We start from the raw sequence: 26,405 nt of genomic DNA, 5'->3' as shown, positions 1-26,405 counted from the left end.
TTAATACAGGCTAGATGTGTGCTGGTGTCTCACCCTGCTGTCAGTCCAGTCCACACAGAGCACCTTGTCCTCATGGGCAGACACATCATACAAAGGGGTCTTGCAGCTGGAATACAAAACACACTTTTGTAGCACCTAGATCCCCCACCACCCCGGCCTCTAACCCCTAGCACCCCGGCCTCTAACCCCTAGCCCCCCAGCCTCTAACCCCTAGCCCCCAGCCTCTAACCCCTACCACCCCCAGCCTCTAACCCCTACCACCCCAGCCTCTAACCCTACCACCCCAGCCTCTAACCCCTACCACCCCCAGGTTAATACCTCTAACCCCTACCCACCCCAGGCTCCTAACCCTACCCACCCAGCCTCTAACCCCTACCCACCCCAGCCTCTAACCCCTACCCCACCCCAGCCTTTAACCCCTAACCACCCCAGCCTCTAACCCCTACCACCCCAGCCTCTAACCCCTACCACCCCAGGCTCTAACCCCTACCCACCCTAGCCTCTAACCCCCTAACCACCCCCCAGCCTCTAACCCCTACCCCCCAGCCTCTAACCCCTAGCCTCTAACCCCTACCCACGCCAGCCTCTAACCCCTACCACCCCAGGCTCTAACCCCTACCCACCCCAGCCTCTAACCCCTACCCACGCCAGCCTCTAACCCCTACCCACGCCAGCCTCTAACCCCTACCACCCCAGGCTCTAACCCCTACCCACCCCAGGCTCTAACCCCTACCCACCCCAGGCTCTAACCCCTACCCACCCCAGCCTCTTACCCCTACCACCCCAGCCTCTAACCCCTACCACCCCCAGCCTCTAACCCCTACCACCCCCAGCCTCTAACCCCTACCACCCCAGCCTCTAATCCCTACAGCATACAGACCTCCTGGTGTCCCAGAGTTTGACCAGGTTGTCGAGGGAACCAGACACCAGTTGGTGCTCATGGGAAGGAGCCCACTTCACCGCTGTGACCCAGCCGCTGTGAGAGGTAAGAGACAGCAACACCAACGACCCGTCTACACAAACACACACACACAAACAGATTAATTCACACCTTATGGAACAGCGGGGACTGTGAAGAGAAACACACACACGATAACACACACACACACGATAACACACACACACACGACATACATACACATGGGTGTTGTATGATGAATTGCTAAGTCCCTCTTTGCCATGCAAATTAACTGAATCCCCAAAACCCTTGTGGTCAATCAGGGAGACAAACAAAAACCCACAAATTCTGACAAACTCCAAGCATTGATTATGCAAGAATGGGCTGCCATCAGTCAGGATGTGGCCCAGAAGTTAATTGACAGCATGCCATCAGTCAGGATGTGGCCCAGAAGTTAATTGACAGCATGCCATCAGTCAGGATGTGGCCCAGAAGTTAATTGACAGCATGCCATCAGTCAGGATGTGGCCCAGAAGTTAATTGACAGCATGCCATCAGTCAGGATGTGGCCCAGAAGTTAATTGACAGCATGCCATCAGTCAGGATGTGGCCCAGAAGTTAATTGACAGCATGCCATCAGTCAGGATGTGGCCCAGAAGTTAATTGACAGCATGCCATCAGTCAGGATGTGGCCCAGAAGTTAATTGACAGCATGCCATCAGTCAGGATGTGGCCCAGAAGTTAATTGACAGCATGCCAGGGTAGATTGCAGAGGTCTTGAAAAAGAAGGGTCAACACTGCAAATATTGACTCTTTACATCAACTTCATGTAATTGTTAATAAAAGCCTTTGACACTTATGAAATGCCTGTAATTATACTTCAGTATTCCATAGTAACATCTGACAGAAATATCTAAAGACACTGAGGCAGCAAACTTTGTGGAAATTTATATTTGTGTCATTCTCAAAAAACTGTATTGTAGATATGTGGTAGTAGAGTAGTGGTCTGAGGGAACACTTAATGTATTGTAGAGTAGTGGTCTGAGGGAACACTTAATGTATTGTAGAGTAGTGGTCTGAGGGAACACACTTAATGTATTGTAGAGTAGTGGTCTGAGGGAACACACTTAATGTATTGTAGAGTAGTGGTCTGAGGGAACACTTAATGTATTGTAGAGTAGTGGTCTGAGGGAACACACTTAATGTATTGTAGAGTAGTGGTCTGAGGGAACACACTTAATGTATAGTAGAGTAGTGGTCTGAGGGAACACACTTAATGTATAGTAGAGTAGTGGTCTGAGGGAACACACTTAATGTATAGTAGAGTAGTGGTCTGAGGGAACACACTTAATGTATAGTAGAGTAGTGGTCTGAGGGAACACACTTAATGTATAGTAGAGTAGTGGTCTGAGGGAACACACTTAATGTATTGTAGAGTAGTGGTCTGAGGGAACACACTTAATGTATAGTAGAGTAGTGGTCTGAGGGAACACACTTAATGTGTTGTAGAGTAGTGGTCTGAGGGAACACACTTAATGTGTTGTAGAGTAGTGGTCTGAGGGAACACACTTAATGTATTGTAGAGTAGTGGTCTGAGGGAACACACTTAATGTATTGTAGAGTAGTGGTCTGAGGGAACACACTTAATGTATTGTAGAGTAGTGGTCTGAGGGAACACACTTAATGTATTGTAGAGTAGTGGTCTGAGGGAACACACTTAATGTATTGTAGAGTAGTGGTCTGAGGGAACACTTAATGTATTGTAGAGTAGTGGTCTGAGGGAACACACTTAATGTATTGTAGAGTAGTGGTCTGAGGTAACACACTTAATGTATAGTAGAGGTCTGAGGGAACACACTTAATGTATTGTAGAGTAGTGGTCTGAGGGAACACACTTAATGTATTGTAGAGTAGTGGTCTGAGGGAACACACTTAATGTATTGTAGAGTAGTGGTCTGAGGGAACACACTTAATGTATTGTGAAGAGTGTTATGAAATGTCATGTCAAGTCATATTTTAAAATGTATAAACTGCCTTAATGTTGCTGGACCCCAGGAAGAGTAGCTGCTGCCTTGGCAGGAACTAATGGGGATCCATAATAAACCCCAGGAAGAGTAGCTGCTGCCTTGGCAGGAACTAATGAGGATCCATAATAAACCCCAGGAAGAGTAGCTGCTGCCTTGGCAGGAACTAATGGGGATCCATAATAAACCCCAGGAAGAGTAGCTGCTGCCTTGGCAGGAACTAATGGGGATCCATAATAAACCCCAGGAAGAGTAGCTGTTGCCTCGGCAGGAACTAATGGGGATCCATAATAAACCCCAGGAAGAGTAGCTGCTGCCTCGGCAGGAACTAATGGGGATCCATAATAAACCCCAGGAAGAGTAGCAGCTGCCTTAGCAGGAACTAATGGGGATCCATAATAAACCCCAGGAAGAGTAGCTGCTGCCTTGGCAGGAACTAATGGGGATCCATAATAAACCCCAGGAAGAGTAGCTGCTGCCTTGGCAGGAACTAATGGGGATCCATAATAAACCCCAGGAAGAGTAGCTGCTGCCTTGGCAGGAACTAATGGGGAACCATAATAAACCCCAGGAAGAGTAGCTGCTGCCTCGGCAGGAACTAATGGGGATCCATAATAAACCCCAGGAAGAGTAGCTGCTGCCTTGGCAGGAACTAATGGGGATCCATAATAAACCCCAGGAAGAGTAGCTGCTTCCTTGGCAACAGGAACTAATGGGGATCCATAATAAACCCCAGGAAGAGTAGCTGCTGCCTTGGCAGGAACTAATGGGGATCCATAATAAACCCCAGGAAGAGTAGCTGCTGCCTTGGCAGGAACTAATGGGGATCCATAATAAACCCCAGGAAGAGTAGCTGCTGCCTTGGCAGGAACTAATGGGGATCCATAATAAACCCCAGGAAGAGTAGCTGCTGCCTTGGCAGGAACTAATGGGGAACCATAATAAACCCCAGGAAGAGTAGCTGCTGCCTTGGCAGGAACTAATGGGGATCCATAATAAACCCCAGGAAGAGTAGCTGCTGCCTTGGCAGGAACTAATGGGGATCCATAATAAACCCCAGGAAGAGTAGCTGCTGCCTTGGCAGGAACTAATGGGGATCCATAATAAATACACTCACATAAGAGAGATGTTGTAATGTACATTGGGAAGTGCACAGAGATATTTAAATGAAGTTAGATTTAGTTGTGACCTTTAGAGCGAGGGTCCCACAGCCTGACGTGTCTGTCAGTGCTGCCAGAGGCCAGGCGACGGCACAGTGGAGAGTAGGAGATGTGGTTAAACACCTTACTGCCAGTCTATAGAGACGAAGACAAGATTAACCAATCAGTCATCAACTAAGAGGTTGTGAGGGGTGTGGTCTAGGGTTAGAGTCTCGTGGTCTGGGGTTAGAGTCTCTCACCAGTGTGGTCTGGGGTTAGTCTCGTGGTCTAGGGTTAGAGCCTCTCACCAGTGTGGTCTGGGGTTAGAGTCTCGTGGTCTGGGGTTAGAGTCTCGTGGTCTGGGGTTAGAGTCTCTCACCAGTGTGGTCTAGGGTTAGAGTCTCGTGGTCTGGGGTTAGAGTCTCTCACCAGTGTGGTCTAGGGTTAGAGTCTCGTGGTCTAGGGTTAGAGTCTCGTGGTCTGGGGTTAGAGTCTCGTGGTCTGGGGTTAGAGTCTCTCACCAGTGTGGTCTGGGGTTAGAGTCTCTCACCAGTGTGGTCTGGGGTTAGAGTCTCTCACCAGTGTGGTCTGGGGTTAGAGTCTCTCACCAGTGTGGTCTGGGGTTAGTCTCGTGGTCTAGGGTTAGAGTCTCTCACCAGTGTAGTCTGGGGTTAGAGTCTCTCACCAGTGTGGTCTACGGTTAGAGTCTCTCACCAGTGTGGTTTAGGGTTAGAGTCTCGTGGTCTAGGGTTAGAGTCTCTCACCAGTGTGGTCTAGGGTTAGAGCCTCTCACCAGTGTGGTTTAGGGTTAGAGTCTCGTGGTCTGGGGTTAGAGTCTCGTGGTCTGGGGTTAGAGTCTCTCACCAGTGTGGTCTGGGGTTAGAGTCTCTCACCAGTGTGGTCTGGGGTTAGTCTCGTGGTCTAGGGTTAGAGCCTCTCACCAGTGTGGTCTGGGGTTAGAGTCTCGTGGTCTGGGGTTAGAGTCTCGTGGTCTGGGGTTAGAGTCTCGTGGTCTGGGGTTAGAGTCTCTCACCAGTGTGGTCTGGGGTTAGAGTCTCGTGGTCTAGGGTTAGAGTCTCTCACCAGTGTAGTCTGGGGTTAGAGTCTCTCACCAGTGTGGTCTGGGGTTAGAGTCTCTCACCAGTGTGGTCTGGGGTTAGTCTCGTGGTCTAGGGTTAGAGTCTCTCACCAGTGTAGTCTGGGGTTAGAGTCTCTCACCAGTGTGGTCTGCGGTTAGAGTCTCTCACCAGTGTGGTTTAGGGTTAGAGTCTCGTGGTCTAGGGTTAGAGTCTCTCACCAGTGTGGTCTAGGGTTAGAGCCTCTCACCAGTGTGGTTTAGGGTTAGAGTCTCGTGGTCTGGGGTTAGAGTCTCGTGGTCTGGGGTTAGAGTCTCTCACCAGTGTGGTCTGGGGTTAGAGTCTCTCACCAGTGTGGTCTGGGGTTAGTCTCGTGGTCTAGGGTTAGAGCCTCTCACCAGTGTGGTCTGGGGTTAGAGTCTCGTGGTCTGGGGTTAGAGTCTCGTGGTCTGGGGTTAGAGTCTCGTGGTCTGGGGTTAGAGTCTCTCACCAGTGTGGTCTGGGGTTAGTCTCGTGGTCTGGGGTTAGAGTCTCGTGGTCTGGGGTTAGAGTCTCGTGGTCTGGGGTTAGAGTCTCGTGGTCTGGGGTTAGTCTCTCTCACCAGTGTGGTCTGGGGTTAGAGTCTCGTGGTCTGGGGTTAGAGTCTCGTGGTCTGGGGTTAGAGTCTCGTGGTCTGGGGTTAGAGTCTCGTGGTCTGGGGTTAGAGTCTCTCACCAGTGTGGTCTGGGGTTAGTCTCGTGGTCTGGGGTTAGAGTCTCGTGGTCTGGGGTTAGAGTCTCTCACCAATGTGGTCTGGGGTTAGAGTCTCTCACCAGTGTGGTCTTCACGCTTCCGGTCTCGGCATCCCAGAGGCGGATGGTGTGGTCCCAGGATGCACTGCAGATCTCCTCACTGTCCAACCAGAGGACAGACGACACCGCCTCGTTGTGACCAGACAATGTCATGAGGGGTGTCTAGAAGAGGAAGATTTTATGCGTTTTATTTAACCAGGTAGGCTAGTTGAGAACAAGTTCTCATTTACAACTGCGACCTGGCCAAGATAAAGCAATGCAGTTCGACACATACAACAGAGTTACACATGGAGTAAAACAAACATACAGTCAATAATACAGTAGAAAACATCTATATACAGGGTGTGCAAACGAGGTAAGGCAATACATTGGCCATAGTGGTGAAGTAATTACAATATGGCAATTAAACACTGGAGTGGCTGGTACACAGTCAGTCTGACAGGGTTAGTCTGGGTTAGTCTGGGTTAGTCTGCTCTCCTCACCCTGGTCAGTCTGACAGGGTTAGTCTGGGTTAGTCTGCTCTCCTCACCCGGGTCAGTCTGACAGGGTTAGTCTGGGTTAGTCTGCTCTCCTCACCCTGGTCAGTCTGATAGGGTTAGTCTGGGTTAGTCTGCTCTCCTCACCCTGGTCAGTCTGATAGGGTTAGTCTGGGTTAGTCTGGGTTAGTCTGCTCTCCTCACCCTGGTCAGTCTGACAGGGTTAGTCTGGGTTAGTCTGCTCTCCTCACCCTGGTCAGTCTGACAGGGTTAGTCTGGGTTAGTCTGCTCTCCTCACCCTGGTCAGTCTGACAGGGTTAGTCTGGGTTAGTCTGCTCTCCTCACCCTGGTCAGTCTGACAGGGTTAGTCTGGGTTAGTCTGCTCTCCTCACCCTGGTCAGTCTGACAGGGTTAGTCTGGAGTTAGTCTGCTCTCCTCACCCTGGTCAGTCTGACAGGGTTAGTCTGGGTTAGTCTGCTCTCCTCACCCTGGTCAGTCTGACAGGGTTAGTCTGGGTTAGTCTGCTCTCCTCACCCTGGTCAGTCTGATAGGGTTAGTCTGGGTTAGTCTGCTCTCCTCACCCTGGTCAGTCTGATAGGGTTAGTCTGGGTTAGTCTGCTCTCCTCACCCTGGTCAGTCTGATAGGGTTAGTCTGGGTTAGTCTGGGTTAGTCTGCTCTCCTCACCCTGGTCAGTCTGGGTTAGGCTGCTCTCCTCACCCTGGTCAGTCTGACAGGGTTAGTCTGGGTTAGGCTGTTCTCCTCACCCTGGTCAGTCTGGGTTAGTCTGCTCTCCTCACCCTGGTCAGTCTGATAGGGTTAGTCTGGGTTAGTCTGCTCTCCTCACCCTGGTCAGTCTGACAGGGTTAGTCTGGGTTAGGCTGCTCTCCTCACCCTGGTCAGTCTGACAGGGTTAGTCTGGGTTAGTCTGCTCTCCTCACCCTGGTCAGTCTGACAGGGTTAGTCTGGGTTAGTCTGCTCTCCTCACCCTGGTCAGTCTGACAGGGTTAGTCTGGGTTAGTCTGCTCTCCTCACCCTGGTCAGTCTGACAGGGTTAGTCTGGGTTAGTCTGCTCTCCTCACCCTGGTCAGTCTGACAGGGTTAGTCTGGGTTAGTCTGCTCTCCTCACCCTGGTCAGTCTGATAGGGTTAGTCTGGGTTAGTCTGCTCTCCTCACCCTGGTCAGTCTGATAGGGTTAGTCTGGGTTAGTCTGCTCTCCTCACCCTGGTCAGTCTGATAGGGTTAGTCTGGGTTAGTCTGCTCTCCTCACCCTGGTCAGTCTGACAGGGTTAGTCTGGGTTAGGCTGCTCTCCTCACCCTGGTCAGTCTGACAGGGTTAGTCTGGGTTAGTCTGCTCTCCTCACCCTGTTCAGTCTGGGTTAGTCTGCTCTCCTCACCCTGGTCAGTCTGATAGGGTTAGTCTGGGTTAGGCTGCTCTCCTCACCCTGGTCAGTCTGACAGGGTTAGTCTGCTCTCCTCACCCTGGTCAGTCTGACAGGGTTAGTCTGGGTTAGTCTGCTCTCCTCACCCTGGTCAGTCTGACAGGGTTAGTCTGGGTTAGTCTGCTCTCCTCACCCTGGTCAGTCTGACAGGGTTAGTCTGGGTTAGTCTGCTCTCCTCACCCTGGTCAGTCTGATAGGGTTAGTCTGGGTTAGGCTGCTCTCCTCACCCTGGTCAGTCTGATAGGGTTAGTCTGGGTTAGGCTGCTCTCCTCACCCTGGTCAGTCTGATAGGGTTAGTCTGCTCTCCTCACCCTGGTCAGTCTGACAGGGTTAGTCTGGGTTAGGCTTCTCTCCTCATCCTGGTCAGTCTGATAGGGTTAGTCTGGGTTAGGCTGCTCTCCTCACCCTGGTCAGTCTGATAGGGTTAGTCTGGGTTAGTCTGCTCTCCTCACCCTGGTCAGTCTGATAGGGTTAGTCTGGGTTAGTCTGCTCTCCTCACCCTGGTCAGTCTGATAGGGTTAGTCTGGGTTAGTCTGCTCTCCTCACCCTGGTCAGTCTGACAGGGTTAGTCTGGGTTAGGCTGCTCTCCTCATCCTGGTCAGTCTGATAGGGTTAGTCTGGGTTAGGCTGCTCTCCTCACCCTGGTCAGTCTGATAGGGTTAGTCTGGGTTAGTCTGCTCTCCTCACCCTGGTCAGTCTGACAGGGTTAGTCTGGGTTAGTCTGCTCTCCTCACCCTGGTCAGTCTGGGTTAGTCTGGGTTAGTCTGCTCTCCTCACCCTGGTCAGTCTGGGTTAGTCTGCTCTCCTCACCCTGGTCAGTCTGACAGGGTTAGTCTGGGTTAGTCTGCTCTCCTCAACCCGGGTCAGTCTGATAGGGTTAGTCTGGGTTAGTCTGCTCTCCTCACCCTGGTCAGTCTGGGTTAGTCTGCTCTCCTCACCCTGGTCAGTCTGATAGGGTTAGTCTGGGTTAGTCTGCTCTCCTCACCATGGGCAGGCTGGGTTAGTCTGTTCTCCTCACCCTGGTCAGTCTGATAGGGTTAGTCTGGGTTAGTCTGCTCTCCTCACCATGGGCAGGCTGGGTTAGTCTGTTCTCCTCACCCTGGTCAGTCTGATAGGGTCAGTCTGGGTTAGTCTGCTCTCCTCACCCTGGTCAGTCTGATAGGGTTAGTCTGGGTTAGTCTGTTCTCCTCACCCTGGTCAGTCTGATAGGGTTAGTCTGGGTTAGTCTGCTCTACTCACCCTGGTCAGTCTGGGTTAGTCTGCTCTCCTCACCCTGGTCAGTCTGATAGGGTTAGTCTGGGTTAGTCAGCTCTCCTCACCCTGGTCAGTCTGACAGGGTTAGTCTGCTCTCCTCACCCTGGTCAGTCTGACAGGGTTAGTCTGGGTTAGTCTGCTCTCCTCACCCTGGTCAGTCTGATAGGGTTAGTCTGGGTTAGTCTGCTCTCCTCACCCTGGTCAGTCTGATAGGGTTAGTCTGGGTTAGTCTGCTCTCCTCACCCTGGTCAGTCTGATAGGGTTAGTCTGGGTTAGTCTGCTCTCCTCACCCTGGTCAGTCTGATAGGGTTAGTCTGGGTTAGTCTGGGTTAGTCTGCTCTCCTCACCCTGGTCAGTCTGATAGGGTTAGTCTGGGTTAGGATGCTCTCCTCACCTGGTCAGTCTGATAGGGTTAGTCTGCTCTCTCCTCACCCTGGTCAGTCTGACAGGGTTAGTCTGGGTTATTCTGCTCTCCTCACCCTGGTCAGTCTGATAGGGTTAGTCTGGGTTAGGCTGCTCTCCTCACCCTGGTCAGTCTGATAGGGTTAGTCTGGGTTAGTCTGCTCTCCTCACCCTGGTCAGTCTGGGTTAGTCTGCTCTCCTCACCCTGGTCAGTCTGATAGGGTTAGTCTGGGTTAGTCTGCTCTACTCACCCTGGTCAGTCTGGGTTAGTCTGCTCTCCTCACCCTGGTCAGTCTGACAGGGTTAGTCTGGGTTAGTCTGCTCTCCTCACCCTGGTCAGTCTGATAGGGTTAGTCTGGGTTAGGCTGCTCTCCTCACCCTGGTCAGTCTGATAGGGTTAGTCTGGGTTAGTCTGCTCTCCTCACCCTGGTCAGTCTGGGTTAGTCTGCTCTCCTCACCCTGGTCAGTCTGATAGGGTTAGTCTGGGTTAGTCTGCTCTACTCACCCTGGTCAGTCTGGGTTAGTCTGCTCTCCTCACCCTGGTCAGTCTGATAGGGTTAGTCTGGGTTAGTCAGCTCTCCTCACCCTGGTCAGTCTGACAGGGTTAGTCTGCTCTCCTCACCCTGGTCAGTCTGACAGGGTTAGTCTGGGTTAGTCTGCTCTCCTCACCCTGGTCAGTCTGATAGGGTTAGTCTGGGTTAGTCTGCTCTCCTCACCCTGGTCAGTCTGATAGGGTTAGTCTGGGTTAGTCTGCTCTCCTCACCCTGGTCAGTCTGATAGGGTTAGTCTGGGTTAGTCTGCTCTCCTCACCCTGGTCAGTCTGATAGGGTTAGTCTGGGTTAGTCTGGGTTAGTCTGCTCTCCTCACCCTGGTCAGTCTGATAGGGTTAGTCTGGGTTAGGATGCTCTCCTCACCCTGGTCAGTCTGATAGGGTTAGTCTGCTCTCCTCACCCTGGTCAGTCTGACAGGGTTAGTCTGGGTTATTCTGCTCTCCTCACCCTGGTCAGTCTGATAGGGTTAGTCTGGGTTAGGCTGCTCTCCTCACCCTGGTCAGTCTGATAGGGTTAGTCTGGGTTAGTCTGCTCTCCTCACCCTGGTCAGTCTGGGTTAGTCTGCTCTCCTCACCCTGGTCAGTCTGATAGGGTTAGTCTGGGTTAGTCTGCTCTACTCACCCTGGTCAGTCTGGGTTAGTCTGCTCTCCTCACCCTGGTCAGTCTGATAGGGTTAGTCTGGGTTAGTCTGCTCTCCTCACCCTGGTCAGTCTGATAGGGTTAGTCTGGGTTAGTCAGCTCTCCTCACCCTGGTCAGTCTGACAGGGTTAGTCTGCTCTCCTCACCCTGGTCAGTCTGACAGGGTTAGTCTGGGTTAGTCTGCTCTCCTCACCCTGGTCAGTCTGATAGGGTTAGTCTGGGTTAGTCTGCTCTCCTCACCCTGGTCAGTCTGATAGGGTTAGTCTGGGTTAGTCTGCTCTCCTCACCCTGGTCAGTCTGATAGGGTTAGTCTGGGTTAGTCTGCTCTCCTCACCCTGGTCAGTCTGGGTTAGTCTGCTCTCCTCACCCTGGTCAGTCTGATAGGGTTAGTCTGGGTTAGTCTGTTCTCCTCACCCTGGTCAGTCTGATAGGGTTAGTCTGGGTTAGTCTGCTCTCCTCACCCTGGTCAGTCTGACAGGGTTAGTCTGGGTTAGGCTGCTCTCCTCACCCTGGTCAGTCTGACAGGGTTAGTCTGGGATAGGCTGCTCTCCTCACCCTGGTCAGTCCGAGCTGTTCAGTCTTCTGTTTCTTTCTGGGCCTGCTGGGAGGCTCCTCTACCTCCTCCTCCTCCGTGGCCACTGGCAGGACAACAGAACAGTCAGCAGGGAGAGAGAGATACATAGTTACCATGGATACTATATATAGATGGAGCTGTGAACCAATCTAACTCCATTACCATCCCAGACAACCCAGTAGGACTGTACCAGACAACCCAGAGTCCAATAGGACTGTACCAGACAACCCAGAGTCCAGTAGGACTGTACCAGACAACACAGAGTCCAATAGGACTGTACCAGACAACCCAGAGTCCAGTAGGACTGTACCAGACAACCCAGAGTCCAATGGGACTGTACCAGACAACCCAGAGTCCAATGGGACTGTACCAGACAACCCAGAGTCCAATGGGACTGTACCAGACAACCCAGAGTCCAATGGGACTGTACCAGACAACCCAGAGTCCAGTAGGACTGTACCAGACAACCCAGAGTCCAGTAGGACTGTACCAGACAACCCAGAGTCCAGTAGGACTGTACCAGACAACCCAGAGTCCAATAGGACTGTACCAGACAACCCAGAGTCCAATAGTACCTGCTGACCAGATCTTCAGCATCTTGTCCCAGGAACCACTGCAGAACTGAGAGGAATGGAGACAAAAATACATCTATTAGTTGCTGAGCAGTGATGTTGACAGCTGCATATCCCCCCCGTCTCCTCCCCCCATGTCCCCCTCCCCCCTCCTACCCCTGTCACCTTGGTGCGTGTGGGATCCGTGGCGATAGTGTCAACACTCCCAGCGTGTCCACGGCAACAGTGTCTAGCCTTCAGCTTGTTCCTCTCAGAGTTCCACTCCCACAGCAGAATGGTTTGGTCCAGAGAGGCCGTGAGCAGCAGGGAGGTCAGGCCATCTAGACAAACATAGGGGTGTCAGGATGAGACGATCAAGACCAACGTTCCCCAACAGGCGGCCCTCAGGCTGAATTTGGCCCGCGGGTGATTTTATTTGGCCCCCCAAGTTTTAAAAACAACAACTGTAAAAACACCAGCAACTCAGCTCCAAGTGACCCAGACCCTCCCCCTCACCTCTCCTGACCCAGGCCCTCCCCCTCACCTGACCCTCCCCCTCACCTCTCCTGACCCAGACCCTCCCCCTCACCTCTCCTGACCCAGGCCCTCCCCCTCACCTCTCCTGACCCAGACCCTCCCCCTCACCTCTCCTGACCCAGACCCTCCCCCTCACCTCTCCTGACCCAGGCCACGTCCTTCACCGCGTCCGTGTGTCCGGCCACCGTCATCACAGCCTTGCCCTCCAGAGACCAGATCCTGGCCGTCTTATCATAGGAACCCGTCAGGATCCTGGAGCAGACATCATTAACAGGGTATCTGGGTTAGGGTCTCTGGGTTAGGGTCTCTGCCATTCAGAGTCTGGGTTAGGGTCTCTGCCATTCAGAGTCTGGGTTAGGGTCTCTGCCATTCAGAGTCTGGGTTAGGGTGTCTGCCATTCAGAGTCTGGGTTAGGGTGTCTGCCATTCAGAGTCTGGGTTAGGGTGTCTGCCATTCAGAGTCTGGGTTAGGGTGTCTGCCATTCAGAGTGTGGGTTAGGGTCTCTGCCATTCAGAGTCTGGGTTAGGGTCTCTGCCATTCAGAGTCTGGGTTAGGGTCTCTGCCATTCAGAGTCTGGGTTAGGGTCTCTGCCATTCAGAGTCTGGGTTAGGGTCTCTGCCATTCAGAGTCTGGGTTAGGGTCTCTGCCATTCAGAGTCTGGGTTAGGGTGTCTGCCATTCAGAGTCTGGGTTAGGGTGTCTGCCATTCAGAGTCTGGGTTAGGGTGTCTGCCATTCAGAGTCTGGGTTAGGGTGTCTGCCATTCAGAGTCTGGGTTAGGGTATCTACCATTCAGAGTCTGGGTTAGGGTCTCTTACCATTCAGAGTCTGGGTTAGGGTCTCTACCATTCAGAGTCTGGGTTAGGGTCTCTTACCATTCAGAGTCTGGGTTAGGGTCTCTTACCATTCAGAGTCTGGGTTAGGGTCTCTTACCATTCAGAGTCTGGGTTAGGGTCTCTACCATTCAGAGTCTGGGTTAGACGTCATGTCTCTTACCATTCAGTCTGGGTTAGACGTCATGTCTCTTACCATTCAGTCTGGGTTAGACGTCATGTCTCTTACCATTCAGTCTGGGTTAGACGTCATGTCTCTTACCATTCAGTCTGGGTTAGACGTCATGTCTCTTACCATTCAGTCTGGGTTAGACGTCATGTCTCTTACCATTCAGTCTGGGTTAGACGTCATGTCTCTTACCATTCAGTCTGGGTTAGACGTCATGCCTCTTACCATTCAGTCTGGGTTAGGGTCTCTTACCATTCAGTCTGGGTTAGACGTCATGCCTCTTACCATTCAGTCTACCATTCAGTCTGGGTTAGACGTCATGCCTCTTACCATTCAGTCTGGGTTAGGGTCTCTTACCATTCAGTCTGGGTTAGACGTCATGTCTCTTACCATTCAGTCTGGGTTAGACGTCATGTCTCTTACCATTCAGTCTGGGTTAGACGTCATGCCTCTTACCATTCAGTCTGGGTTAGACGTCATGCCTCTTACCATTCAGTCTGGGTTAGACGTCATGCCTCTTACCATTCAGTCTGGGTTAGACGTCATGCCTCTTACCATTCAGTCTGGGTTAGGGTCTCTTACCATTCAGTCTGGGTTAGACGTCATGTCTCTTACCATTCAGTCTGGGATAGACGTCATGTCTCTTACCATTCAGTCTGGGATAGACGTCATGCCTCTTACCATTCAGTCTGGGTTAGACGTCATGTCTCTTACCATTCAGAGTCTGGGTTAGACGTCATGTCTCTTACCATTCAGTCTGGGTTAGACGTCATGTCTCTTACCATTCAGTCTGGGTTAGACGTCATGCCTCTTACCATTCAGTCTGGGTTAGGGTCTCTTACCATTCAGTCTGGGTTAGACGTCATGTCTCTTACCATTCAGTCTGGGATAGACGTCATGTCTCTTACCATTCAGTCTGGGATAGACGTCATGCCTCTTACCATTCAGTCTGGGATAGACGTCATGCCTCTTACCATTCAGTCTGGGATAGACGTCATGCCTCTTACCATTCAGTCTGGGTTAGACGTCATGTCTCTTACCATTCAGTCTGGGTTAGACGTCATGTCTCTTACCATTCAGTCTGGGTTAGACGTCATGTCTCTTACCATTCAGTCTGGGTTAAGACGTCATGTCTCTTACCATTCAGTCTGGGTTAGACGTCATGTCTCTTACCATTCAGTCTGGGTTAGACGTCATGTCTCTTACCATTCAGTCTGGGTTAGACGTCATGTCTCTTACCATTCAGTCTGGGATAGACGTCATGCCTCTTACCATTCAGTCTGGGTTAGACGTCATGCCTCTTACCATTCAGAGTCTGGGTTAGACGTCATGTCTCTTACCATTCAGTCTGGGTTAGACGTCATGTCTCTTACCATTCAGTCTGGGTTAGACGTCATGCCTCTTACCATTCAGTCTGGGTTAGGGTCTCTTACCATTCAGTCTGGGTTAGACGTCATGTCTCTTACCATTCAGTCTGGGTTAGACGTCATGTCTCTTACCATTCAGTCTGGGTTAGACGTCATGTCTCTTACCATTCAGTCTGGGTTAGACGTCATGTCTCTTACCATTCAGTCTGGGTTAGACGTCATGCCTCTTACCATTCAGTCTGGGTTAGACGTCATGTCTCTTACCATTCAGTCTGGGTTAGACGTCATGTCTCTTACCATTCAGTCTGGGTTAGACGTCATGCCTCTTACCATTCAGTCTGGGTTAGACGTCATGCCTCTTACCATTCAGTCTGGGTTAGACGTCATGCCTCTTACCATTCAGTCTGGGTTAGGGTCTCTTACCATTCAGTCTGGGTTAGACGTCATGTCTCTTACCATTCAGTCTGGGTTAGACGTCATGTCTCTTACCATTCAGTCTGGGTTAGACGTCATGTCTCTTACCATTCAGTCTGGGTTAGACGTCATGTCTCTTACCATTCAGTCTGGGTTAGACGTCATGCCTCTTACCATTCAGTCTGGGTTAGACGTCATGCCTCTTACCATTCAGTCTGGGTTAGACGTCATGTCTCTTACCATTCAGTCTGGGTTAGACGTCATGCCTCTTACCATTCAGTCTGGGTTAGACGTCATGTCTCTTACCATTCAGAGTCTGGGTTAGACGTCATGTCTCTTACCATTCAGTCTGGGTTACATTTACATTTACATTTAAGTCATTTAGCAGACGCTCTTATCCAGAGCGACGTCATGTCTCTTACCATTCAGTCTGGGTTAGACGTCATGTCTCTTACCATTCAGTCTGGGTTAGGGTCTCTTACCATTCAGTCTGGGTTAGACGTCATGTCTCTTACCATTCAGTCTGGGTTAGACGTCATGTCTCTTACCATTCAGTCTGGGTTAGACGTCATGTCTCTTACCATTCAGTCTGGGTTAGACGTCATGTCTCTTACCATTCAGTCTGGGTTAGACGTCATGTCTCTTACCATTCAGTCTGGGTTAGGGCCTCTGGGTTAGGGCCTCTGGGTTAGGGCCTCTGGGTTAGGGCCTCTGGGTTAGGGCCTCTTACCATTCAGAGTCTGGGTTAGGGTCTCTGGGTTAGGGTCTCTGGGTTAGGGTCTCTGGGTTAGGGTCTCTGGGTTAGGGCCTCTTACCATTCAGAGTCTGCCTCCACTGAGCTGATCCAGTCATCATGCATCATACACTCCTCTGGGTTAGGGCCTCTTACCATTCAGAGTCTGCCTCCACTGAGCTGATCCAGTCATCATGCATCATACACTCCTCTGGTTGGGGAGCGGTGAACCTCTCCACATACTCGATCTCCACCACATCTTCCTGTAACACACACGCACATGCACACACACACACACACACACACACAAAACACGCTTCAAGTCACATTGGCATACTAGGCAGGCTACGCGTAAACCCTACTGTCCAGGGGTCCTACTACCGTCCAGAGGGGGCTACTACCGTCCAGAGGTCCTACTACCGTCCAGAGGGGGCTACTACCGTCCAGAGGGGGCTACTACCGTCCAGAGGGGCTACTACCGTCAGGGGGGCTACTACCGTCAGAGGGGGCTACTACCGTCCAGAGGGGGCTACTACCGACCAGAGGGGGCTACTACCGACCAGAGGGGGCTACTACCGTCCAGAGGGGGCTACTACCGTCCAGAGGTCCTACTACCGTCCAGAGGTCCTACTACCGTCCAGAGGGGGCTACTACCGTCCAGAGGTCCTACTACCGTCCAGAGGGGGCTACTACCGTCCAGAGGTCCTACTACCGTCCAGAGGGGGCTACTACCGTCCAGAGGTCCTACTACCGTCCAGAGGGGGCTACTACCGTCCAGAGGGGGCTACTACCGTCCAGAGGGGGCTACTACCGTCCAGAGGTCCTACTACCGTCCAGAGGGGGCTACTACCGTCCAGAGGTGGCTACTACCGTCCAGAGGGGGCTACTACCGTCCAGAGGTCCTACTACCGTCCAGAGGTCCTACTACCGTCCAGAGGTCCTACTACCGTCCAGAGGGGGCTACTACCGTCCAGAGGGGGCTACTACCTACTACCGTCCAGAGGGGGCTACTACCGTCCAGAGGTCCTACTACCGTCCAGAGGTCCTACTACCGTCCAGAGGGCTACTACCGTCCAGAGGTCCTACTACCGTCAGAGGGCTACTACCGTCCAGAGGGGCTACTACCGTCCAGAGGGGGCTACTACCGTCCAGAGGGGCTACTACCGTCCAGAGGGGCTACTACCGCCCAGAGGTCCTACTACCGTCCAGAGGGGGCTACTACCGTCCAGGGGTCCTACTACCGTCCAGAGGGGGCTACTAGCGTCCAGAGGGGGCTACTACCGTCCAGAGGGGGCTACTACCGTCCAGAGGTCCTACTACCGTCCAGAGGTCCTACTACCGTCCAGAGGTCCTACTACCGTCCAGAGGGGGCTACTACCGTCCATAGGGGGAGAGGGGGCTACTACCGCCCAGAGGGGGCTACTACCGCCCAGAGGGGGCTACTACTGTCCAGGGGTCCTACTACCGTCCAGAGGGGGCTACTACCGTCCAGGGGTCCTACTACCGTCCAGAGGTCCTACTACTGTCCAGGGGTCCTACTACCGTCCAGAGGGGGCTACTACCGTCCAGGGGTCCTTACCGTCCAGAGGGGGCTACTACCGTCCAGGGGTCCTTACCGTCCAGAGGGGGCTACTACCGTCCAGAGGTCCTACTACCGTCCAGAGGGGGCTACTACCGTCCAGGGGTCCTACTACCGCCCAGAGGGGGCTACTACCGCCCAGAGGGGGCTACTACCGTCCAGGGGTCCTACTACCGTCCAGAGGGGGCTACTACCGTCCAGAGGGGGCTACTACCGTCCAGAGGGGGCTACTACCGTCCAGAGGTCCTACTACCGCCCAGAGGCGCTGCTACCGCCCAGAGGCGCTGCTACCGCCCAGAGGTCCTACTCGTAAACCCTACTGTCCACAGGTCCTACAACCGCCCAGAGGTCCTGCTACCGTCCAGAGGTCCTACTACCGTCCAGAGGGGGCTACGAGTAAACACTACCGTCCAGAGGTCCTGCTACCGTCCAGAGGTCCTACTACCCCCCCAGAGGTTCTACTCACCGTTGAGATGCCTTCAGCCTCCATGTGATTTGACAACGATGTCCGCAGGAACTGACCTCGCACCAGGAAGTCAAACTCAATCTGGCTGTGAGACCCTACAACAACAAAGATGAGACACCCAATATGATGCTAATACATTCATCAGTGATCTAAGGTCAAACCAGGACAGCACCAGTCCTGAAATAATTTAATTGGAGAATAATAGTTACAAGGACAAACAATGTGTGTAATGTGACAAAAGGCCATATAAGACATGGAGTGGACATCGGCAGTGGGTGGACCTGGAATATTGGTCTCCTGAGTGTGGACACACGTCTTCCTATAGACCTGGGGGGGCTCAGATGTCTGCTGTTATGGTCTGTTTGTGGTATCAGGGTGGGTGGAGAGGAAGCTAGGAAAGCTGCGGTCAGTCCAGGTAGCATGAAGTGGATTCATTATGATTAATGTCAGCGGAGGCTGCTGAGGGGAAGACGGCTCATAATAATGTCCGGAACGGAGGAAATGGAATGGCATCACACGGAAACCATGTGTTTGATACCATTACACTCCAGCCATTATCACGAGTCCATCCTCCCCAATTAAGGTGCCACCAACCTCCTCTGATATATGTTCACCCCTGATCTCCCAGAGGGATCAGCTTTGTTCAACTGGGGGAAGGAGAAGTTTTAGTCTGCGGAAAAGAGCTCCTCTCAAGGGGTTATAACAGTGCCTCTAAGTGTTGAGGTTAAGCAACTTAACAAGGTTCCTGCTGTGTTGAAGCCTGATGAATAACCAGAAATCAAGGTGGCTGGAGGGAGGAGAGTCTGGCCCTGATGCTGTGCTATATAGTGGCTGGAGGGAGGAGAGTCTGGCCCTGATGCTGTGCTATATAGTGGCTGGAGGGAGGAGAGTCTGGCCCTGATGCTGTGCTATATAGTATCTGGAGGGAATAGAGTCTGGCCCTGATGCTGTGCTATATAGTGGCTGGAGGGAATAGAGTATGGCCCTGATGCTGTGCTATATAGTATCTGGAGGGAGGAGAGTCTGGCCCTGATGCTGTGCTATATAGTGGCTGGCCCTGATGCTGTGCTATATAGTGGCTGGAGGGAGGAGAGTCTGGCCTGATGCTGTGCTATATAGTGGCTGGAGGGAGGAGAGTCTGGCCCTGATGCTGTGCTATATAGTGGCTGGAGGGAGGAGAGTCTGGCCCTGATGCTGTGCTATGTACTGGCTGGAGGGAGGAGAGTCTGGCCCTGATGCTGTGCTATGTACTGGCTGGAGGGAGGAGAGTCTGGCCCTGATGCTGTGCTATATAGTGGCTAGAGGGAATAGAGTCTGGCCCTGATGCTGTGCTATATAGTGGCTGGAGGGAATAGAGTCTGGTCCTGATGCTGTGCTATATAGTGGCTGGAGGGAATAGAGTCTGGCCCTGATGCTGTGCTAGATAGTGGCTGGAGGGAATAGAGTCTGGCCCTGATGCTGTGCTATATAGTGGCTGAAGGGAATAGAGTCTGGCCCTGATTCTGTGCTATATAGTGGCTGGAGGGAATAGAGTCTGGCCTGATGCTGTGCTATATAGGGAATAGAGTCTGGAGCTGTGCTATATAGTGGCTGAAGGGAATAGAGTCTGGCCCTGATGCTGTGCTATATAGTGGCTGGAGGGAATAGAGTCTGGCCCTGATGCTGTGCTATATAGTGGCTGGAGGGAATAGAGTCTGGCCCTGATGCTGTGCTATATAGTGGCTGGAGGAATAGAGTCTGGCCCTGATGCTGTGCTATATAGTGGCTGGAGGGAATAGAGTCTGGCCCTGATGCTGTGCTATATAGTGGCTGGAGGGAGGAGTCTGGCCCTGATGCTGTGCTATATAGTGGCTGGAGGGAATAGAGTCTGGCCTGATGCTGTGCTATATAGTGGCTGGAGGGAATAGAGTCTGGCCCTGATGCTGTGCTATATAGTGGCTGGAGGGAATAGAGTCTGGCCCTGATGCTGTGCTATGTACTGGCTGGAGGGAATAGAGTCTGGCCCTGATGCTGTGCTATATAGTGGCTGGAGGGAATAGAGTCTGGCCCTGATGCTGTGCTATAGTGGCTGGAGGAATAGAGTCTGGATGGGAGGAGAGTCTGGCCCTGATGCTGTGCTATATAGTGGCTGGAGGGAGGAGAGTCTGGTCTGATGCTGTGCTATATAGTGGCTGGAGGGGAATAGAGTCTGGCCTGATGCTGTGCTATATAGGAATGGCTGGAGGAATAGAGTCTGGCCCTGATGCTGTGCTATATAGTGGCTGAAGGGAATAGAGTCTGGCCCTGATGCTGTGCTATATAGTGGCTGGAGGGAATAGAGTCTGGCCCTGATGCTGTGCTATATAGTGGCTGGAGGGAATAGAGTCTGGCCCTGATGCTGTGCTATATAGTGGCTGGAGGAATAGAGTCTGGCCCTGATGCTGTGCTATATAGTATGGAGGGAGGAGAGTCTGGCCCTGATGCTGTGCTATATAGTGGCTGGAGGGAATAGAGTCTGGCCCTGATGCTGTGCTATATAGTATCTGGAGGGAATAGAGTCTGGCCCTGATGCTGTGCTATATAGTGGCTGGAGGGAGGAGAGTCTGGCCCTGATGCTGTGCTATATAGTGGCTGGAGGGAGGAGAGTCTGGCCCTGATGCTGTGCTATATAGTGGCTGGAGGGAATAGAGTCTGGCCCTGATGCTGTGCTATAGTGGCTGGAGGGAGGAGAGTCTGGCCCTGATGCTGTGCTATATAGTGGCTGGAGGGAATAGAGTCTGGCCCTGATGCTGTGCTATATAGTGGCTGGAGGAATAGAGTCTGGCCCTGATGCTGTGCTATATAGTGGCTGGAGGGAGGTGAGTCTGGCCCTGATGCTGTGCTAGGAATAGAGTCTGGCCCTGATGCTGTGCTATATAGTGGCTGGAGGGAATAGAGTCTGGCCCTGATGCTGTGCTATATAGTGGCTGGAGGGAATAGAGTCTGGCCCTGATGCTGTGCTATATAGTGGCTGGAGGAATAGAGTCTGGCCCTGTGCTGATGCTGTGCTATATAGTGGCTGGAGGGAATAGAGTCTGGTCCTGATGCTGTGCTATATAGTGGCTGGAGGGAATAGAGTCTGGTCCTGATGCTGTGCTATATAGTGGCTGGAGGGAATAGAGTCTGGCCCTGATGCTGTGCTATATAGTGGCTGGAGGGAATAGAGTCTGGCCCTGATGCTGTGCTATATAGTGGCTGGAGGGAATAGAGTCTGGCCCTGATGCTGTGCTATATAGTGGCTGGAGGGAGGAGAGTCTGGCCCTGATGCTGTGCTATATAGTGGCTGGAGGGAATAGAGTCTGGCCCTGATGCTGTGCTATATAGTGGCTGGAGGGAGGAGAGTCTGGCCCTGATGCTGTGCTATATAGTGGCTGGAGGGAATAGAGTCTGGCCCTGATGCTGTGCTATATAGTGGCTGGAGGAGGAATGAGTCTGGCCCTGATGCTGTGCTATATAGTGGCTGGAGGGACTAGAGTCTGGCCCTGATGCTGTGCTATATAGTGGCTGGAGGGAATAGAGTCTGGCCCTGATGCTGTGCTATATAGTGGCTGGAGGGAATAGAGTCTGGCCCTGATGCTGTGCTATATAGTGGCTGGAGGGAGGAGAGTCTGGCCCTGATGCTGTGCTATATAGTATCTGGAGGGAATAGAGTCTGGTCCTGATGCTGTGCTATATAGTGGCTGGAGGGAATAGAGTCTGGTCCTGATGCTGTGCTATATAGTGGCTGGAGGGAATAGAGTCTGGCCCTGATGCTGTGCTATATAGTGGCTGGAGGGAATAGAGTCTGGTCCTGATGCTGTGCTATATAGTGGCTGGAGGGAATAGAGTCTGGCCCTGATGCTGTGCTATATAGTGGCTGAAGGGAATAGAGTCTGGCCCTGATGCTGTGCTATATAGTGGCTGGAGGGAATAGAGTCTGGCCCTGATGCTGTGCTATATAGTGGCTGGGGGGAATAGAGTCTGGCCCTGATGCTGTGCTATATAGTATCTGGAGGGAATAGAGTCTGGCCCTGATGCTGTGCTATATAGTGGCTGGAGGGAATAGAGTCTGGCCCTGATGCTGTGCTATATAGTGGCTGGAGGGAGGAGAGTCTGGCCCTGATGCTGTGCTATATAGTATCTGGAGGGAATAGAGTCTGGCCCTGATGCTGTGCTATATAGTGGCTGAAGGGAATAGAGTCTGGTCCTGATGCTGTGCTATATAGTGGCTGGAGGGAATAGAGTCTGGCCCTGATGCTGTGCTATATAGTGGCTGGAGGGAATAGAGTCTGGCCCTGATGCTGTGCTATATAGTGGCTGTGGCTGGAGGGAATAGAGTCTGGCCCTGATGCTGTGCTATATAGTGGCTGGAGGAATAGAGTCTGGCCCTGATGCTGTGCTATATAGTGGCTGAGGGAATAGAGTCTGGCCCTGATGCTGTGCTATATAGTGGCTGGAGGGAATAGAGTCTGGCCCTGATGCTGTGCTATATAGTGGCTGGAGGAAGGAGAGTCTGGCCCTGATGCTGTGCTATATAGTGGCTGGAGGGAATAGAGTCTGGTCCTGATGCTGTGCTATATAGTGGCTGGGGGAATAGAGTCTGGCCCTGATGCTGTGCTATATAGTGGCTGGAGGGAATAGAGTCTGGCCCTGATGCTGTGCTATATAGTGGCTGGAGGGAATAGAGTCTGGCCCTGATGCTGTGCTATATAGTGGCTGGGGGAGGAGAGTCTGGCCCTGATGCTGTGCTATATAGTATCTGGAGGGAATAGAGTCTGGTCCTGATGCTGTGCTATAGTGGCTGGAGGGAATAGAGTCTGGTCCTGATGCTGTGCTATATAGTGGCTGGAGGGAATAGAGTCTGGCCCTGATGCTGTGCTATATAGTGGCTGAAGGGAATAGAGTCTGGTCCTGATGCTGTGCTATATAGTGGCTGAGGGAATAGAGTCTGGCCCGATGCTGTGCTATATAGTGGCTGAAGGAATAGAGTCTGGCCCTGATGCTGTGCTATATAGTGGCTGAAGGAATAGAGTCTGGCCCTGATGCTGTGCTATATAGTGGCTGGGGGAATAGAGTCTGGCCCTGATGCTGTGCTATATAGTATCTGGAGGGAATAGAGTCTGGCCCTGATGCTGTGCTATATAGTATCTGGAGGGAATAGAGTCTGGCCCTGATGCTGTGCTATATAGTGGCTGGAGGAGTCTGGCCCTGATGCTGTGCTATATAGTGGCTGGAGGGAATAGAGTCTGGCCCTGATGCTGTGCTATATAGTGGCTGGAGGGAATAGAGTCTGGTCCTGATGCTGTGCTATATAGTGGCTGGAGGAATAGAGTCTGGTCCTGATGCTGTGCTATATAGTGGCTGGAGGAATAGAGTCTGGTCCTGATGCTGTGCTATATAGTGGCTGGAGGGAATAGAGTCTGGCCCTGATGCTGTGCTATATAGTGGCTGGAGGGAATAGAGTCTGGTCCTGATGCTGTGCTATATAGTGGCTGGAGGGAATAGAGTCTGGTCCTGATGCTGTGCTATATAGTGGCTGGAGGGAATAGAGTCTGGTCCTGATGCTGTGCTATATAGTGGCTGGAGGGAATAGAGTCTGGCCCTGATGCTGTGCTATATAGTGGCTGAAGGGAATAGAGTCTGGTCCTGATGCTGTGCTATAGCTGTCTGGTCCTGATGCTGTGCTATAGTGGCTGGAGGGAATAGAGTCTGGCCTGATGCTGTGCTATATAGTGGCTGGAGGGAATAGAGTCTGGCCCGGAGCTGTGCTGGGCTGAAGGGAATAGAGTCTGGCCCTGATGCTGTGCTATATAGTGGCTGGAGGGAATAGAGTCTGGCCCTGATGCTGTGCTATATAGTGGCTGGGGGGAATAGAGTCTGGCCCTGATGCTGTGCTATATAGTATCTGGAGGGAATAGAGTCTGGCCCTGATGCTGTGCTATATAGTATCTGGAGGGAATAGAGTCTGGCCCTGATGCTGTGCTATATAGTGGCTGGAGGGAGGAGAGTCTGGCCCTGATGCTGTGCTATATAGTATCTGGAGGGAATAGAGTCTGGTCCTGATGCTGTGCTATATAGTGGCTGGAGGGAATAGAGTCTGGTCCTGATGCTGTGCTATATAGTGGCTGGAGGGAATAGAGTCTGGTCCTGATGCTGTGCTATATAGTGGCTGGAGGGAATAGAGTCTGGCCCTGATGCTGTGCTATATAGTGGCTGAAGGGAATAGAGTCTGGTCCTGATGCTGTGCATTATAGTGGCTGGAGGGAATAGAGTCTGGCCCTGATGCTGTGCTATATAGTGGCTGGAGGGAATAGAGTCTGGCCCTGATGCTGTGCTATATAGTGGCTGAAGGGAATAGAGTCTGGCCCTGATGCTGTGCTATATAGTGGCTGAAGGGAATAGAGTCTGGCCCTGATGCTGTGCTATATAGTGGCTGAAGGGAATAGAGTCTGGTCCTGATGCTGTGCATTATAGTGGCTGGAGGGAATAGAGTCTGGCCCTGATGCTGTGCTATATAGTGGCTGAAGGGAATAGAGTCTGGCCCTGATGCTGTGCTATATAGTGGCTGGAGGGAATAGAGTCTGGCCCTGATGCTGTGCTATATAGTGGCTGGAGGGAATAGAGTCTGGTCCTGATGCTGTGCTATATAGTGGCTGGAGGGAATAGAGTCTGGCCCTGATGCTGTGCCATGAGGTTCTCCCTGATAGGGTGTTGTTAGGACAGTTATCCGGTTAGCGCCAGACGTTTGTAGTGACTGTGGAGGTAGTCATCGAGGTCTTCAGAATGCCCGGTTGAAACAGACACAGGTAGCTACAGTTGGTGGCTGTAATGCAACATTATATCGGATGCCAACCGCCATTAAACCCCAACGAATGGAAAAGCACCATTCTACAATCTATTCTCACCATTCTTTGCTTCGAGCAGCTTGTTGATGACGTTGCTGAGTTCCTGTACCTCTGAGGCAGCAGGGATGGAGAATGGGACGTCATCGACTGAATATCTGAGGGACAACGTCGATAGGTTATGCTACAGCAATAATTTAACATGACTAAGTCACTGCTTACAGACAAATCAAATCAAATTGTATTTGTCACATACACATGGTTAGCAGATGTTAATGGTAACATACACATGGTTAGCAGATGTTAATGCGAGTGTAGCGAAATGTTTGTGCTTCTAGTTCCGACAATGCAGTAATAACCAACAAGTAATCTAACTAACAATTCCAAAACTACTGTCTTATACACAGTTTAAGGGGATAAAGAATATGTACATAAGGATATATGAATGAGTGATGGTACAGAGCAGCATAGGCAAGATACAGTAGATGGTATCGAGTACAGTATATACATATGAGATGAGTATGTAAACAAAGTGGCATAGTTAAAGTGGCTAGTGATACATGTATTACATAAGGATGCAGCAAATAGATAGTTGGCTAACTAACTTCAAACTTGCAGTATTCAGCTAGGCTAGCAAACATAGCAACCCATAGGATTTCTATTTACAATCTTCCCTGGTCAGGCTAACTCACACTAACTTCAATAAATCAACATTATCAAAGCAACGCGTCTGCTAAGGACACGATATGATTACTGTTACCAACAGCATGGCTAACACTCCCATAGAGATCTCCTGTTCAACTCGTCTGCTAAGGACACGATATGATTACTGTTACCAACAGCATGGCTAACACTCCCATAGAGATCTCCTGTTCAACTCGTCTGCTATGGACACGATATGATTACTGTTACCAACAGCATGGCTAACACTCCCATAGAGATCTCCTGTTCAACTCGTCTGCTATGGACACGATATGATTACTGTTACCAACAGCATGGCTAACACTCCCATAGAGATCTCCTTTCAACCGTCTGCTAAGGACACGATATGATTACTGTTACCAACAGCATGGCTAACACTCCCATAGAGATCTCCTGTTCAACTCGTCTGCTATGGACACGATATGATTACTGTTACCAACAGCATGGCTAACACTCCCATAGAGATCTCCTCTTCAACTCGTCTGCTAAGGACACGATATGATTACTGTTACCAACAGCATGGCTAACACTCCCATAGAGATCTCCTCTTCAACTCGTCTGCTAAGGACACGATATGATTACTGTTACCAACAGCATGGCTAACACTCCCATAGAGATCTCCTGTTCAACTCGTCTGCTATGGACACGATATGATTACTGTTACCAACAGCATGGCTAACACTCCCATTGAGATCTCCTTCATGCTCGCTAGCAAATGAGCTAACTAGTTAGCTTACTGGCCAAACGAGCTAACTAGCTAGTGGCTATCCTTACAATTCAACAATAAATACTTACTTTTTGTTATCCGTGAAGAACCTGGTTTGTAACTGAGACATATCTCTTCTGTTGTTGAATAGTAACTCTATTAAACGGCTTCACAGACTGTTATTCGCTGATGAACACATCAAGCAGGACGTCATGCCACGTGGGTCAGAATCAGCGCGCCTGCGTGA

The 26,405-nt window shown here is 51.5% G+C and overlaps 1 protein-coding gene across 1 annotated transcript; it reads right to left on the bottom strand.

Annotated features, from left to right (window-relative positions):
• Window positions 1-26,405, bottom strand: LOC135567910 (ribosome biogenesis protein wdr12-like). Its single transcript, XM_065015036.1, has 12 exons — window positions 26,248-26,405; window positions 24,814-24,908; window positions 17,912-18,006; window positions 16,023-16,129; window positions 12,489-12,604; window positions 12,002-12,156; window positions 11,840-11,885; window positions 11,246-11,328; window positions 5,950-6,090; window positions 4,112-4,217; window positions 881-1,013; window positions 1-106 (listed from the first exon to the last, which is right to left on the bottom strand). The coding sequence occupies exons 1-12, from the start codon at window positions 26,286-26,288 to the stop codon at window positions 1-3; spliced, it is 1,224 nt and encodes a 407-aa protein (XP_064871108.1). The 5' UTR covers window positions 26,289-26,405.

This window comes from Oncorhynchus nerka, unplaced genomic scaffold, assembly GCF_034236695.1.
Source record: "Oncorhynchus nerka isolate Pitt River unplaced genomic scaffold, Oner_Uvic_2.0 unplaced_scaffold_1750, whole genome shotgun sequence".
Lineage (NCBI taxonomy): Eukaryota > Metazoa > Chordata > Actinopteri > Salmoniformes > Salmonidae > Oncorhynchus > Oncorhynchus nerka.
The sequence above is the reverse complement of the archived record's forward strand: the minus strand, read 5'-3'. Positions and strand labels throughout refer to the sequence as shown.